The 14898-nt window shown below is 57.4% G+C and overlaps 2 protein-coding genes across 3 annotated transcripts; one reads left to right on the top strand and one right to left on the bottom strand.

Moving 5' to 3' along the window:
- The first annotated feature begins 685 nt into the window (after positions 1-685).
- EGR2 (early growth response 2) lies at positions 686-7838 on the top strand. 2 transcript variants are annotated; one of them, XM_068950821.1, is made up of 4 exons: positions 3455-4160; positions 5318-5424; positions 6016-6277; positions 6601-7838. In XM_068950821.1, exons 3-4 carry the CDS (start codon positions 6100-6102, stop codon positions 7836-7838), a joined length of 1416 nt encoding a protein of 471 aa, XP_068806922.1. In that variant the 5' UTR covers positions 3455-4160; positions 5318-5424; positions 6016-6099. The 2 variants fall into 2 exon arrangements, with proteins under 2 accessions (XP_068806921.1, XP_068806922.1); XM_068950820.1 differs by lacking the exons at positions 3455-4160; positions 5318-5424 and adding an exon at positions 686-3416.
- A 2527-nt stretch (positions 7839-10365) lies between these two features.
- ADO (2-aminoethanethiol dioxygenase) lies at positions 10366-13992 on the bottom strand. The gene has a single exon (XM_068950819.1). It carries the CDS (start codon positions 13932-13934, stop codon positions 13143-13145), a length of 792 nt encoding a protein of 263 aa, XP_068806920.1. The 5' UTR covers positions 13935-13992; the 3' UTR covers positions 10366-13142.
- Between the last annotated feature and the right edge of the window lie 906 nt (positions 13993-14898).

Here is a 14898-nt window from a genome sequence, read left to right as displayed (position 1 = left end):
TCCCATGGCTGGGGTCTTTGGCCCACTAGGGCTATATGTTGGTCTCTCTATACGTAATGCGTCTCTGGTCTAAAGCGTTATGGATGTTGTTATGCAGCAAAACTCAAGGAGCACTCCACTCAGATCTGCTCCTCACCCTGTGTCCTCTCATCCTCACCATCAGAGACTGTGCTATGGCAAAACGTCTTCTTCCAGGAGAGGGCAGTGGTGCCCACCCCCACCCCCACCTACCCACCCCCACTCCCTGCTGTCCTGCCGACTTAGCAGAAGGATAATTTTTGTCGTCTTACATGAGCAAAGGGTAAGCAGAGTATAAATTTAATACATATGGTAGAAACCATGTACTGGAATCTCCAGGAAATGTTCTGTGCAATTAACAATGCGAATGAGTTGTCTGTAAAAAATAGATTTAAGGCAAATGAGTTTGTTATTGCTTTTATTTGACTGGAAGTTTTCTCTGTTACAGGTATTTGTTTACAGCTGCACAAATTTAAACTAGTAACTTGCTGGTTCCACACCGGTTTGTTTAATTTCTATAGCCTGAATTAGAAAAGGTTATTGACATTTAAATAACCCTTCAGGATGCTGCTGAGGCTCTCCTGAGCCAAATCCTCACAATAAAGTCATTTACTTATTTCAAATTTACAGGCATTCATCCTAAGACAACATACAGCCTTGGCTGAAAACCACAGAGTGTGTTTTTAAGGTACAGTAATTAAGGGCAGACTGGGATGCCTTCTCCTTTACTCTTTAACCATCTCACTTCCCTTAGCATGTGAAGAGTCAGACAGCTTTTTTTCTTTAGGTTCATGTTTACATCAGGTTTACCTGGATGGGCGCTAGGTTTCAGTGGTGGCCATTAAGGGTTGAAAGCCTATACCAGAACTGTGAGGGGGAAAGGCAAGTTAGCTTTTTAAGGGAAGTGACTTTTAACTGCAGCCAGGGAATCCATAGACACCCCTGGCAAAGCAAAAGGTGTTAGTAAACAAGTATTTCTTCCTGTAAAGACATGTCTACCCTCAGTGGAAAGGGGTAAATTCATGAAACTCTGAAATCCAGCTTCAGAAACAAGAACTCCTCTTTTACATAAAACGTTTTAAAAAATAAACAAACTGAATCAGCCCAGGCTTCTGACAGACTTCCCTTGCTGTCATCTGAAGACAGGGCCACTCACCTCCTATCCAGAAACAAGAACTCCCTCCCAGCTGGGTCCCCTTGCCCCAGAGGGCACCTGGTGAGCTGAGGCCAGTCTAAAGTCCCTGAAAGCAGCAGGGCACATACTGGGAAGAGGCAGAGTGCATTTCCCAAGCAGGCCTGCGAGCATCTCTGCCGTTAGCGCACGAGGTCGGTCTAGTTTTGCTACAAAAGCATAGTAACCCCCTGGAGGGATGACTCAAATGCGTGATGTTAAGCTGGTTAAATGGTGCTGCCAGTTCCTGAAGATGATAAGCTGCCTTTTCTTCTTCAGCCACTCTCAAAGACAGGTAGGGAGGCAAGAACAATTTTATTTCTACAGGCTCCTGTCTCAGGTAGCTGTGGTAGTGAACGACTGCAGGAAAATATACCCAGTATAACATCAGTTAGCACCTGTCTAAAAGAGCAAGTAAAATCAATCTAAGGGGGTTGGTTTCAAATACATTGGGAATAAAAGAGAAGTTCAGCCCTTCAGGTCTGCACCTTCCTCAGTCAGTGCTGCATCCAGTTAGATCTGTCACATAAGTAAGGGGAGAAAGCAGGACCACTCCACGTAATGGTAACATTTTCGGTCATTTTGAGAAGCCAGTAGTGGCAAGGTACCTGACACACAAGTAGTATTCATTGCTGTTTCACTGCTGATCTAAAATCAGTCAGTGAAAATACCTCGAACGGCTTCAGAGGGATTACAAATCAGGCATTTTTGCTTTTAAGGAGCAGCAGAGTCCAGGGGAGAAGCCAGACTGCTCCATGCATACTAGGCCACTGAAGGGCAGCTCTTCTCTTAGTATGAGCGGGGCTTTGGTAGTTTGCACCAACAGTCTGTCTATCATATGGAGCCCCGTGGTTTATAGGAACCACAGGAATCAGTAGTATTTTTTGTGCATAGGACTCATTGACGTCAGTGTGTGTTGGACAGTCTAGCCCTCGGTGTCTAATATAATCAGCCAAACGGGGATCAAAGGCACAAAACACATGCAAAGCACTATAGCAAGAATATCTGAAAAGGGACCAGCAACATTTGAGTTTCATCTGTCAGCATCTTCCTGAAGACCAAGCGTTAACTACGTTTCCGTCTTTCCCTGGACCAGATCCTAGCCCTTCTGACAAAAGCTCCCATTGAGAAAAGATGAGTGACTTGGTTGTCCATGTAAGGGCTGGAAATCAGACACGCTCTACCCCATCCTTAAGAAGACTTTTGAAATTAGCCAACAAAGTCAACTAACAGTAGTATTCTTTAGGTTAAGTTAGCCAGGAGATATGTTACCTTTTATTCATGTCAGTCTGTCATAGAACCATATCCTCCATAGTAGAATATTAAATTTGCCAAGTTCATTCAATGGTAGAATTGAGAAATAGAGAGGTTAAGAATGGATTTGAAACCGTAGTTTTTCTTTCGCCTGTATACATTATGGATTGGCGTTATCAGTGGTCATATGGTATTTTCAGATAATAAAGAAAGGTATTGTAGAGTGTCCCTAATCTGTGCCTGACATATCCATGACATTTTGTAGTAAGAGGGGTCCTGCACTTGGAGTTGCCTGTTTCTCAAATTCACGTAAACTAACTTGCCTCACCACACAACAGATTGCAATATTTTGTTCTTTCGTTGTAGTGATCAGACCAGTTATAGTTCACCTGTAATGGAAAAGGTACAAAGCAATTGCTCCTACTTTTCAGTCAAATTTCCCAGAATCTGTCTCTCTCTGTGTAATAACTGTCACCATTTAACTTTTAAATTGAGATTTTTTTTTAAACAAAAATATCTAGAATCGTACTAAAATTGAACATGAGCTTTCTTTCAACTAACTTTCATATGCCAAACTGTACTGGCTGTACATTAAGTACAAGAAAGTGCTGGTAACAAAATCTTAGTATACATAAAAGGCCGCTAAGTATTATCTATTTACTAACGGCTGTGTACACCTACCAGATCATCCATAAAGGAAAATACTTCACTTTATGCCTAGATTCCCTCCTTAGAAAGTATGACAAAAAACTTTTGACTAAAACTTTTACTTTTTAAGTCATGTTCCTGTCTAGCCTAGGTTCCGCGATGACTGGAGAACTAACTAGTGAAACTGAATCGTCACCGAAGGTAGCGAAACAAAAACCGAGCGATTGAGAGTGCCTTTCTCAGCTGAGAAAGTGTAGAGTGTTAAGTGGATGAAGGTGGGCCTGGGAGACAGACGCCCTGACAGCGTTTGGGACCGGAGGCAGAGGTAAGCGCACACTCGGTAGGGACGCCTGAGCGTGCCATGCTTCTGTGATGCATGCTGCAATGTACTGAAACTTGTAAATACTAATAACTGCAGTTAAAAAGGAAAGGTTAAGATTTGTTAGCGTTCCTGTATATTCTCTGGCTATTGCTTTGGAATGGGAGTATGCTTCTGTAGCACCTCGCATATCTTACCGTGTCTTGCTGCTGCTTGGTTGGTAATTTTTTTTTCCCTGCAAACCACCAAAAATGGCCTTTGCATGCTGGTATGTGAGAATTGCTTTCCTAAAAGCATAAATAAACAGTCATGAGATGAAATATTCTGAAGTAATGAGATTAGTGACAAGAGCATAGCATGGGATACAGCTTTCAAAAATAATTACATCTGACACCCTCATCAGCAAGAAGATGTAGGGGCTGCAAGCTCCGAGCTTGGGAACAGTGTATGAAAGTATATGAAAGATTGGCTTCTCCTGGGAGTGGAGGCACAAGGGAGGTTATTTTTAGTACTTCGAAAAAAGCTAGAATTTAAGCACTCTTTGGTTTGATCCCCTTATTACGGGAGAGATCATATAGAAAGAGGTAGTGTGTAATAAAAAAGGAAGGAGGAGGAATGGAAATGGTACTGCGGATGGGGCTGAAGGCTGTGGCCTCAGGAAGCTGACGAAGCGGGACACGGCAGTGGAAGCCAGAGGGCCGGCCAGGGAGGACAAGGCTGTGAAATCCCAGAAGGCTGTTTCAGGAGAGAGTGAGGGGAGGGAGCAGGGTGTGAGCCTGCGGGGTGGGTGGGTGAGCGGTGGCCTGCGAGCTGCTGGGGGAGGCTGCACGCGGGGCAGCCCGGCTGCTAAGTGGGGAAAGGAGTGGAGAGGAGGTGGGTGAGGTGGCGAGGACAGCAGTGGGAGAGAGAGAAGGACGTGTTCAGCGCTGGGGAAGAAAGGCGAGAGGATACGGAGGTCCTGGGAAACACAGGCAGCGGGGAGCAGAAGGCAGAAAGGAGGGGGCAAGCGCGGGAGCAGGCAGGGAGGAGCCGCAGGTAGGAGCGAGGGACGCGGGACAGCGCCAGGCTGCGCCGGGCCGGGCGGGCGGGCGGGCGGGCGGCCCCTCTGCGGCGCGCAGGCAGACGGCCGGGGCCGGGCCCGGGCCTCGCGGCGGCTCGGCATCCGACGGCTGCCGCTGGGCTGCCCGCGGCTCTTTCCTGCTCGCCAGAAGCCCCGCGGGGGTCACCCACGCCTGTCCGCGGGACGGGCGAAGTCAGGCCCCAGCCCCTCTTGCAAGCAGTCTCCGGGAAGTGCCTGTGACCCCCCCCCCCCACCGAGGACGAGCGGCCGCGCGGGGCCGGGCCGGGGCGCGGGAGGCAGGTGCGCCCCGCCGCCGCCGCCGCCCTGCATTTGAGGCCTTTTCCACGGCGTGGCGCTTGAGCCGCGGTTTATTTCGCGTTTGCATCCCCCCCCCCCCCGCCGCCGCGGCGGGAGGTGGCAGCCCCCCGGGCCCGGCGGGGGCCGGCCCGCCCTTTGCGGGCCGCGGAGCCCCGCACGCCCCGCGACGGCGCCGGCTGCCCCCGCCGGCGCCCGCATGGACGGGGCGGCGCTGCCGCGGCGGGAGGTTTGGGGCGTTGTTGCTGCCACGCCGCGAGAAACAACCCCCCGGGGTCTTATGTAAGGCTGCGCCTCGCCGCCACGGCCGGCGGGGGGGGGCTGCTTCCCCGCGGGGGCGGCGGGCGAACAGCACCGCGGCGCCCGCCGCCCCCGCCGCCCCCGGCCCGGCCCCGCCGCGCCAGCCCGGCCGGCAGTCGCTACAATAACAACAAGGAGAAGGTGGTTCCGTTTTCGCGGCTGTATATATAGATCAGACACTTTCCAAAAAAGCAGCAAGACATTCACTCTTATCTGTATCTCTTTCCACCAGTAATTCAGAAAAGAAAAAAAAAAAGAAAAAAAAAAGGAGAAGTCGGATTCCGTGAATGTAGCTATTTTCTGATTCGCCGCCGCTTGCGGTTAAAGGCTGCTAAGAAAGTGAGTCGGGGTTTGACTGGGCCGTCTCGGCGGCCCTCCTTTTCTTTCCGAGGTTTAATTTTCCGGAACGAGCCCTAAAAAGGGAAGGCGAGGCGTGGCCGGATCCTCGCCTTTTTAGGACAACGGCTCCGCCACCGGAATACCCCCTCGGCGGCGGGCGCCGGCCGCTGCCGGCCCTGCCCCCGGCCGCTCGGCGGGCGCCGCGGGGGTCGCCGCCGCCCCCGCCCCCGCCCCGGGTCGCCGCCGCCGCCGCCGGGCGCCGGGCGCGGGGCCGGGCCGAGCCGGGCCGGGCCGGGCCGGGCGCGGCGAGTCCCGCATGCGGGCGCCCACGTGACCGCCGGGCCCCGTTCCTCAGTCCTTATATGGGCAGTGACGTCCCGGGCATTCACGATGCCTCCATAAATACTTACTGCAACACTTTTCCTCCAGCGAGAGCTGCAATTGATTAACAGCTCTTCAAGGGACACTGACTGTTACAACAACACTACAGCAACTCCTGGGCTTTTACGGGGCAACACCAAGGGCAGAGGCACGGCTAGCCGCCTTTACGTTATATGCTTTTTCTTTTTCTTTTTTTTTTTTAATTAATAGTGGAAGGAAGGAAAGCGCCCCGTCCCCACACAGTGTGCACACTACAAGCAGAGAGAGTTGTTCTCAAGGTTGCCCGTTGACCAAATGATGACTGCCAAGACCGTAGACAAAATTCCAGTGACTCTCAGTGGTTTTGTGCATCAGCTCTCTGAAAACATTTACCCCGTGGATGACATCTCTACCACACTGCCAACTTCGGTTACAATCTTCCCCAATGCCGATTTGGGAGGACCGTTTGACCAGATGAGCGGTGTGGCAGGAGGTAAGCGTAGCCCGCGCGGCCGCGCAGGTGCGGGGCCGTCCCGCCCGCGGCGGGCGGCGGGGGCCGCGGGCCCCGGGGCGGCGGGCGGGCGGGCGGAGGGAGGGAGGGAGGGAGGCAGCCGGGGCGCCGTGAGCCCCCGCGGCCGGGACACCCGGCGCCCCTCGCGGGGACGCTGCCTCCGCGCCCGGCGCCGGGGAAAAGTTGCGGCCAGCGCGGAGCCTTGTGCAGCTGAGGCGCAACATGTGCGTGCCCTGCGCCCCGCACCGCGGCGGCCGGCCGGGGCCGGGGCGCGCCGCGCTGACCGGCGCCTTGCCCCCCCCCAGATGGCATGATCAACGTGGACATGGGCGACAAGAGAGCCCTGGACCTGCCCTACGGCGCCAGCTTCGCGCCCAGCGCCCCGGCCTCCCGCAACCAGACCTTCACCTACATGGGCAAATTCTCCATCGACCCGCAGTACCCCGGCGCCGGCTGCTACCCCGAGGGCATCATCAACATCGTGAGCGCGGGGATCCTGCAGGGGGTCAGCACGCCCTCCTCCTCCTCCGCCTCCTCCGCCGCCTCGTCCGCCTCCTCCGCCTCCTCGGCCACCGCCGCCTCCGCCGCCTCCCCCAACCCGCTGGCCGGGCCCCTGGGCTGCACCATGGCGCAGGGCCAGCCGGCCGACCTGGAGCACCTCTACTCGCCGCCGCCGCCGCCCTACTCGGGCTGCGGCGACCTGTACCCGCAGGACCCCTCCTCGGCCTTCCTGCCCGCCGCCACCGGCGGGGCGCTGCCCTTCCCGCCGCCGCCCTCCTACCCCTCCCCGAAGGCGGCGGCGGCCGACGGCGGGCTCTTCACCATGATCCCCGAGTACGGCGGCTTCTTCCCGCCGCCCCAGTGCCAGCGGGAGCTGCACGCCGGCCCCGACCGCAAGCCCTTCCCCTGCCCCCTCGACTCGCTGCGCGTCCCGCCGCCGCTCACGCCGCTCTCCACCATCCGCAACTTCACCATGGGGGCGCCGCCGGCGGGCGCCGCTACCGGCAATGCCCCCGGCGGCGGCGGCGGCGGCGGCGGCGGCGAGGGCGCCCGGCTGCCCGCCGGCGCCTACAGCCCGCACCACCTGCCGCTGCGGCCCATCCTGCGGCCGCGCAAGTACCCCAACCGGCCCAGCAAGACGCCGGTGCACGAGCGGCCCTACCCCTGCCCGGCCGAGGGCTGCGACCGCCGCTTCTCCCGCTCCGACGAGCTCACCCGGCACATCCGCATCCACACGGGCCACAAGCCCTTCCAGTGCCGCATCTGCATGCGCAACTTCAGCCGCAGCGACCACCTCACCACCCACATCCGCACGCACACCGGCGAGAAGCCCTTCGCCTGCGACTTCTGCGGCAGGAAGTTCGCCCGCTCCGACGAGAGGAAGCGGCACACCAAGATCCACCTGCGCCAGAAGGAGCGCAAAGGAGCCGCCGCCGCCGCCGCCGCCGCCGCCGGCTGCCCGCAGCCCGCGGGCGGCGGAGGCAGCGGCGGCGCCGCCGCCGCCGGCCTGGCCCCGTGCGCGGCGCGGACGCGGACGCCCTGACGGCGCGGGGCGCGCAGGACCGAGCGCTGAGGCGCTGCCGCGGAGCGGGGCGCGGAGCGCGGAGCACCCGCAGGCGCCGCGGGGCTGCCCCCGGGCCGGGCGCCGGGCCGGGCCGGGCCGGGCCGGCGGGTGTACATAGGGGCTGCGGCGGGAGGATGGATGCATGCAGTGCCGTCGTGGTGAGGTGTCCTTGGTGCCTTGTGTGGTGTAGAGCCCGGGCCCCTGTCTGCATGTGGGGGGTGCCTTACCGATCCGCTCCGACGACAGCGGCGACACCGAGACCGGAAAGTTTTCCCTCCCTGGTTTTAGTATGGCTGTACATTTCTGCCTATTAATATTGGGATTTTTTTTTTAGAGACTATATTTTTGTACGCACTGGTTTGGGTTTTGTTTTTTTTTTTCTTGTTGGTGACTTAAAAGTGTTACATTTGTAGTAGGATTTCGGACGGGATGTAAATAATCTCGCTGGAACCGGCGCCCGCTCTCCGCTGGGATGCGGAGCGCAGCGGATAACACGAATAATGCACAACCACTAACGGGAGCTCCGAGGAGAGAGGGTTTCTTTCTGGCCACTCTGTAAATAAACTTTTTGACGATAGGTTCGGTGCTTACAACGTTTATAAAAGAAGACAAATAAATCTCTTAATTATGCTAAATTGACACCTTTATTTCCGTCGGGTTCTCGGCCCGGCCCGGGGGTGGGGGCGCCCCCGCAGGTGCCGGGCCGGCCCGGGACCCGAGCGGCGCGGGGCTCCGGGCGCCCGTCCCGCCTCCGGGGCAGCCCGGCTCCTTTCGCTGCCTTGTAGCGGAAAACCAGAGTCGCCGGGCCGCGGCGTACGAATAATCGCTCTCGGGCGCCGGGGGATTTCCCTGGGAGCCGAGGGCCGAGCTAACGCTACCCGGGGAGCCGGGTGGGTTTTTTTGACTCACTCTCTCTCTTGTTCCGCGGCTGCAGTCAGACCGCGGCAGCCTCCCCGAGCGGGCTCCGGGAAGGAAGCGCCGCCGCCCCGACGCTGCCCGCTCGGAGAAAGCGGCCGGCGGCGGCGCCGCGCAGGGCCCGGGCCCGCGGGGGCCGGGCCGCCGGGGCACAGCCGCGCTTTCCTCTGCGAATCCACCTGGCCAGAAAACCGCTCTTTTTTGGCCTTTTGTTTTAAGGTGCTAAGCGTGCCAGGCCGGCCTTGGTGCTAAGGATGCCCGGCCGGAGCCTCGGTCCAGGCAGGGGACAGCCGGGTGACAGGCAGGCTGAGCACAGGGCTGGCTGCACCTTCCCGGCGGGGCCACCTCGGGTCCCCACCACTGGCGCAGGGCCTGGGCTGGCCCCACTGCAGCGGGCTGCTGCGGACGTCCCCGGTGCAGCCCGCGGCATACAGGTGAGTAGCGCGGGATCGACTGCCCTGTTCACCCTGGTCCTGCGGGGAGGAAGGTGCAGACGCACACAGAGGGTACAGCCCTCGCTGAGCCACTTCCAGACTCTGCTTGCCACTGCGTCAGGTCCTGCTGTACGAAAGCTCACCGGTTACTACACTTGTATGAAACTCCCTCTTCTCTTTCTCCTGGAATTGGCACTGGCTTTTGGAGCGGACGCTCTTTGCTTGGGACAGACAGTCAGCAGAAATTGAAACCGTGCACCTTGTTTTAAATTGGACGTGAAGCTGGTTTTCAAAGCTGGGCAGGGACCAGTCTATGTGGGCTGGAGTCGCCACAAAGCAAGGCCAGCTCCAGAGCCTCGCACGCACCACCCCGCCGTCCACCTTCGCACCCGCTGCTGTGGCACTCAGCAGACTGCAGCCTCGCCATCTCATCCCATGCGCTTCTGGCTTCCCGAAGAGACGGCTGAGCGTTTCCGGGTAGATGTCACATGGGAGCTCCAACGGCGCGCACATGCCGAGTGCAACCTCACACGAAATGCAGCTTCCTCAGTCAGTGTCAGCAGGCCACTATGCTGGAAGGCGGCCAGCGGCCTGGCGCTCTGGGCCGCGGGGCTCCCCGAGGCCCAGCCGCGCCAGCCCGCAGCAGGGCACCACCGGGGCCTCGGACAACCGCAGCTCAGTCACAGCCAGGGCATCGTGAGCATAATCCGGATCTCGGCTACCAAAGTGCACGGTCCTAGGTGCCGCGCTCACTTTTCAAGCTGCTGTCTGCAACCGTGTTACAAGGTTAAAGCCCTAGTCAAAAGCAAAATGAGATAAACAACACGGAATTGTAAATGAGTTAATTTAAGGAAACTGCCAAGGACTAGCATAGAGCTACAAGAAAACCGCACCTCATGTAATAGTATCAGCTGTCTTAAACCCATATCTTTGCTTTACAGTTACAAATAGCTCCAAAAGTTATAACATGGCATGTGCCTGGATCTTGTCTACAGGGCCACTGCGGAAGATTTAGGCTAAGGACTCAGCTTTAAGGATCACTTTTGAAAGGCCACCCGCAACATTTGGACTGTAACGCAAAAGACACTCGCTCTCTATATCTTACTTGGTTCAAGATTCCTTCATTCTCATGAAGGAAAGTAATGACTGGTCAGTGGTGAGATATTCTGTATTTATTCTATAATTCAGCAATAACAGTAATTTTGCTGTTGTGAAAACACAATAACCAAACTGCAGAGAGAAGGAGCGGCAATACAGATTTAAACCTCTGGCTTACAGATATCCAGAACACATGAAGTAAGTTTCAATTACTAAGTAAGCAAAAAGTTACACAAAGAGGCTTTTCTTTAATGCATCTTACGTTTTCTTTGCTATTTTTCCTGGCACTATGACTTCACTACTTTGATGCTCACACCTTTTTTAAAAGAAGTTTCACTATGATGGTAAACAATACTTCAGTGGAAGGGACTATGCTGTCCTCTACGGAAAGATGCATTAAAGTCATGTCCCATTAAACATCTTGACTAGGTTTTATACATGGAGAAAAGTTAAAAAGAAAATGAGCAGAAAGACGTAAGGGGAGACTAGAATGGATTAGATAAAAATGGTCTTTGTCGCAGTTTGTTTTTCCAACACAGCTGTTTGCATGCACCATGCTATTTTATATGTGGACTTCCGAAAAAAGATGATTTTCTTCCTTAACATTAAGGAGAGCTAGAAACGCATGCTGTAATACAGTAAGGCATTGCATTATAGTTAATGACTACGTTCGATAGAGAATGCTGCACATCATTAACTAATGCTAAGCTGCAGGGGAATTCCAGGAAAAACAGGTAAGCCAGCTGTAGAAATATCAAACACTTTAAAGTGCCGTAAGAATAAATGGAAATTGCCTGAAATAATTTCCACCAATTTTTCCTTGGAAAAGAATTAACATGTGCATGCATAATGTGGACTGTATTTTACATTCATTCTTTTGCAGGCCGGAAAAAAAAAAAAAGCAATGCCCTGTCAGCATCATTTAAAAATTCACACATACAAGCAACGGTACAGGAAAAACAAGCCTGCTTTTATAAATACACAAAGCAAAGAAAAAGCCTGTTGTGGAACAATTTCTGGAGCAGGTTGGTTCATCACTTAGGAAGTTGGTAAGTCATGTTTTTCTATTCAAATTCCTACATCATGACCCACAGAGTCAAGGCTGCCCCAGTCTGGGTCTCTCGTATAAAGCGTGCATTAAGATAAGTAGGCACGTAACAATACCATTCTCTGCAGTATAAATGGAGTATTTCACCAATAGAAAAAGTTTCTCCCTTGTTAGAAAGATCGCCACCCCCTATCATGGACAAACTATATCTCAAGGCTGCTCACAGCATAGCAAGGCAAAATTCACTGTGTTTTTCTACACTACATTTATTTAAAAGCCTTATGAAAAAGTAATTTTTATAAATAGTACAAAGAAGGAAACCACAAGGCTTCAAAAGCCCTAAGAGTTCGCCTGTCCATATAAAAACACAGACTGTAGTTTAGAGAAGGTATCGGGTCAAACGTTATCTGAACCTAGGGCATGTATACCAATATATATATAGGTTTTACAAATACATAACACCTCTAGAACAGCTTCCATGAAACAGCAGTGGATAGTTTAAGATGCCCAGAGTTGTCATTATCCCCAGCTACTGCTGTGTGAGAACTTCCAAGCAAGATTAATTAGCAGCTGACTAGTCTCCTTCTCCTAACTGAAGGAAATATGCATAGAAATAGCTCTAATTATTGTCAGTTGTAATAGCTAGATCTTATGATGTGTAACACTTCTAAGAACGTTTTAAAAGTAATTCTGAACCTGACGTTGTCCCTTTACAGTGGGAATGACCTTAAATTTACTTAACTACAACCCTAGGAATCATTGGTGTTGTTATTCTAGGAGCATTTCCTGGCTCAAGAGTTGTCCAGGGTTTGTTTGTTTGGGTTTTTTGCCAGTTCATTACACCTCTTATTGAAGCTCGTTCTAGAGATGAAGTCCCCAAACGATGAAGACAGAACAGTCCTTCCCTCCCACCGCTGTCGCAGGTCACGCGGACACGCTCTCTGTCAGAGCAACCGCGTACGGCACGGTTCTGTCCGTGGGGAGGCAGAGGCAGGAAATCCCACCTTGGGCGTTCAAGAGGACTCCTAAAAGATTTCTTATTGCATTTATTCGCTCAGCTTGAGTTTGATTCCCCCCCCCCATCTCTTCCTAAAGAGTGACCTTAACTATTTATGCAGGACGCTGGATTTCTTTCAGACGTTCAGCCGAGCAGAAGTTCACCAGCGCTACTCTTCCGTCACGTCACGTCAGTCAAAAGGAAATAAATACACTCTATCATTTTATTGCCCCAAAGGTAAAAAGCTAGGCGGGATCACAGGGAGGTAAGAGTCTGTCGTTAGTAGCTCTCTGGCTGCGCGAGCGTGGGCAGCGCTGCGGCCCTCGCCCCGGCGGCGGCGAGCGGGCGCGAGGCCGGCCACGGGGAGAAGCAGGCGCGCCTCGAAGGCGGCCTCGGCCCGGCGCGCCGGGGCTGTGGCGTCACGGTCCTTCGCGGGCGGCTCGGCGGGCTGGCGCGGCCCTGGGCAGAGGCGAGAAGCCGCAGGTGCTGCGGGGGGCTCGTGGCGGTCCCGCCGGCCGGCTCAGAGGCGCCCTTCCTCTCGGGCAGGCACCCGGCCGTCGTTTCGGAGATCAGTCCAGCCTCGCAGCGAAACGCACCCGCGATGGGGGGCGAAGAGAAAAAACCACACACATGCAAGAGGGGGAAAAGGAGGGAAACAAGAAGAGAGCGAACCAAACCGCAGATACCTCCCAGCGCATCAGCCGGCGCGGGGCCGCTCGCTGGTGCCCCCCGAGCCCGGCGGGCGGGCGGCCGTTCCAACGGTCCCAACGGTCCCAACGGCGGCGGCGGCCTCAGGGGCAGACGCGGGGCCCCGGGTAGGGCTCGCCGCCGCACCAGAAGTCGGCGGCCTGGGGGGTCTCGAGCAGCCAGACCTCCCGCGGCAGGGCGGGCGGCTCGGCGCCGGGCGGCGGCCCCTCCAGCAGGCGGTAGTAGTGGCAGTCCCGGCCGTGCTCGGGGTCGTAAGGCGGCGCCAGGATGTCGAGGAAAGCGGCGGGCCCGTCGACGGCGTCGATCTGGTGCAGGTTGTCGGTGTGCGGCGAGAGCAGGCAGGGCGGCGAGGCGGGCGTGTAGTGCTGCCGCGAGCGGAGCAGGGCGCGGTGGCAGGCGGCGGCCCCGGCCCCGGCCCCGGCGGCGGCGGCGGCGGCGGGGGGGGGCGGCGGGGCGGCCCCGGCCCCGGCCCCGGCGGCTCCGGCCCCGGCGGGGGGCAGCGTGTCCATGCAGGCGATGCGCAGCGTGCCGTAGAGCACCTTGAGCATGCCGTTCATGCCCGGGTGGTCGTGCAGCGGGATGCAGGCCCCGCTCCGCAGCAGGAACACGCCCATGCTGAAGCTCTCCGTCTCGCAGATGTGCATGTAGCTGACGGGCGGCACGGCGCCGGCCCGCGGCGGGCACCCCGCTCCCGGCGTCGCCACCGCCGCCGGCCCCCGCGGCGCCAAGTGCAGGTCCTCGGCGCGCACCTCGTCCAGCAGCTGCTGCAGCCGGTGCAGGTTCTCGCCGAAGGCCGGCCCCGCCGGGCTGCGGAAGGTGATCCGCGCCTGCCGCGCCACCCGCTGGATCAGGGAGGCCATGTTGTCCCGGGGCATGGCGGCGCCCCGGCGGGCGGGCGGGCGGGCGGGCAGGCAGCCGCTCCCCGCCGCCCCGGCCCCGGCCCCGGCCCCGGCCCCGCCGCGCCCGGCCCCCGCGGCAGGCGCTCCCCGGCCCCGCCTCCCCCCGCCCTCCCCGCGGCCCCCTCGAGGCGCATGCGCGCCGCTGAGCACCACGGGACTTGTAGTGCTGCCCGCCGCCGCCGCCGCCGCCCCGCGCCCCTCCCGCCTCGCTCCGCCGCCGTCCGAGCCCCCCGCGCCCCCCGCCCCGCCGCCCGTGCCCGCTGACTCCCGGCGGCGGCGCGGGGCCGGCGGCGGCGCGGAGCCGGCGGCGGGCGGCGGAGAGCGGAAGACTACGGCTCCCGGCGGCGCCCGGGGAGGTGAGGGGCCGCGGGGGCCGGGCCGCCGGCGCCCTGAGGCGGGAGGCGCCGTCGCCATCTTAGGGGCGGTGCGGGCGGCCCCGCCGCGGGGGCGGGGGGGCTCAGCTGGCGGAGCGGGCCCCGGGCCGGAGGGTGCCGTGCCCGCCGCGCCGCCGGTGGTTTGTTCCCTCCCGCAGGCCTCGGCGGGGCTGAGGGAAAGGCGCCGAAACAAGTCTTTCAGCCCGCGTGTGATGTAGCGTCTTGAAGTCGGACGGAGCCGTGCGGGCGCGGCCTCGTGGCCGCGTAGCGGCCCGCCCAAACGTTGTGGTTTTGATGCCTGGTGGGTTGTTATAGCTAAGCCGTTTCGCCCCGTTTGTCAGATCTGGACTTTTTCTGCCGCTGCCCTTATGTCATTGGAGTATCTGATGGGTGGTGTAGCGTCCCACACCGAGCCCCCCCGGTGGGTCTCCTTATCCTCCACCCCCCCGGGCTTTGCTTATGTCCGAGTTCTCTCGCCACAGCCGGGCTTCACACCAGCACTGGGGTTTTCGGGCTGTGGCCCTTGCAGGAGCCAGGTGTGACAAAAAGGGTGGATAACCTTTTGG

The sequence above is a fragment of the Struthio camelus genome, chromosome 7 (assembly GCF_040807025.1).
Source record: "Struthio camelus isolate bStrCam1 chromosome 7, bStrCam1.hap1, whole genome shotgun sequence".
Classification (NCBI taxonomy): domain Eukaryota; kingdom Metazoa; phylum Chordata; class Aves; order Struthioniformes; family Struthionidae; genus Struthio; species Struthio camelus.
Note: the sequence above shows the minus strand (reverse complement) of the source record. Positions and strands in the feature narration are given on the sequence as shown.

What these genes read in the sequence shown, in the direction of transcription:
- ADO (XM_068950819.1), bottom strand. Translation starts at nt 13,934, where the DNA reads ATGCCCCGGGACAACATGGCCTCCCTGATCCAGCGGGTGGCGCGGCAG.
- EGR2 (XM_068950820.1), top strand. Translation starts at nt 6,100, where the DNA reads ATGATGACTGCCAAGACCGTAGACAAAATTCCAGTGACTCTCAGTGGT. An exon ending in GATGAGCGGTGTGGCAGGAG is followed by an intron (nt 6,278 to 6,600) that starts GTAAGCGTAGCC and finishes GCCCCCCCCCAG; the next exon opens with ATGGCATGATCAACGTGGAC.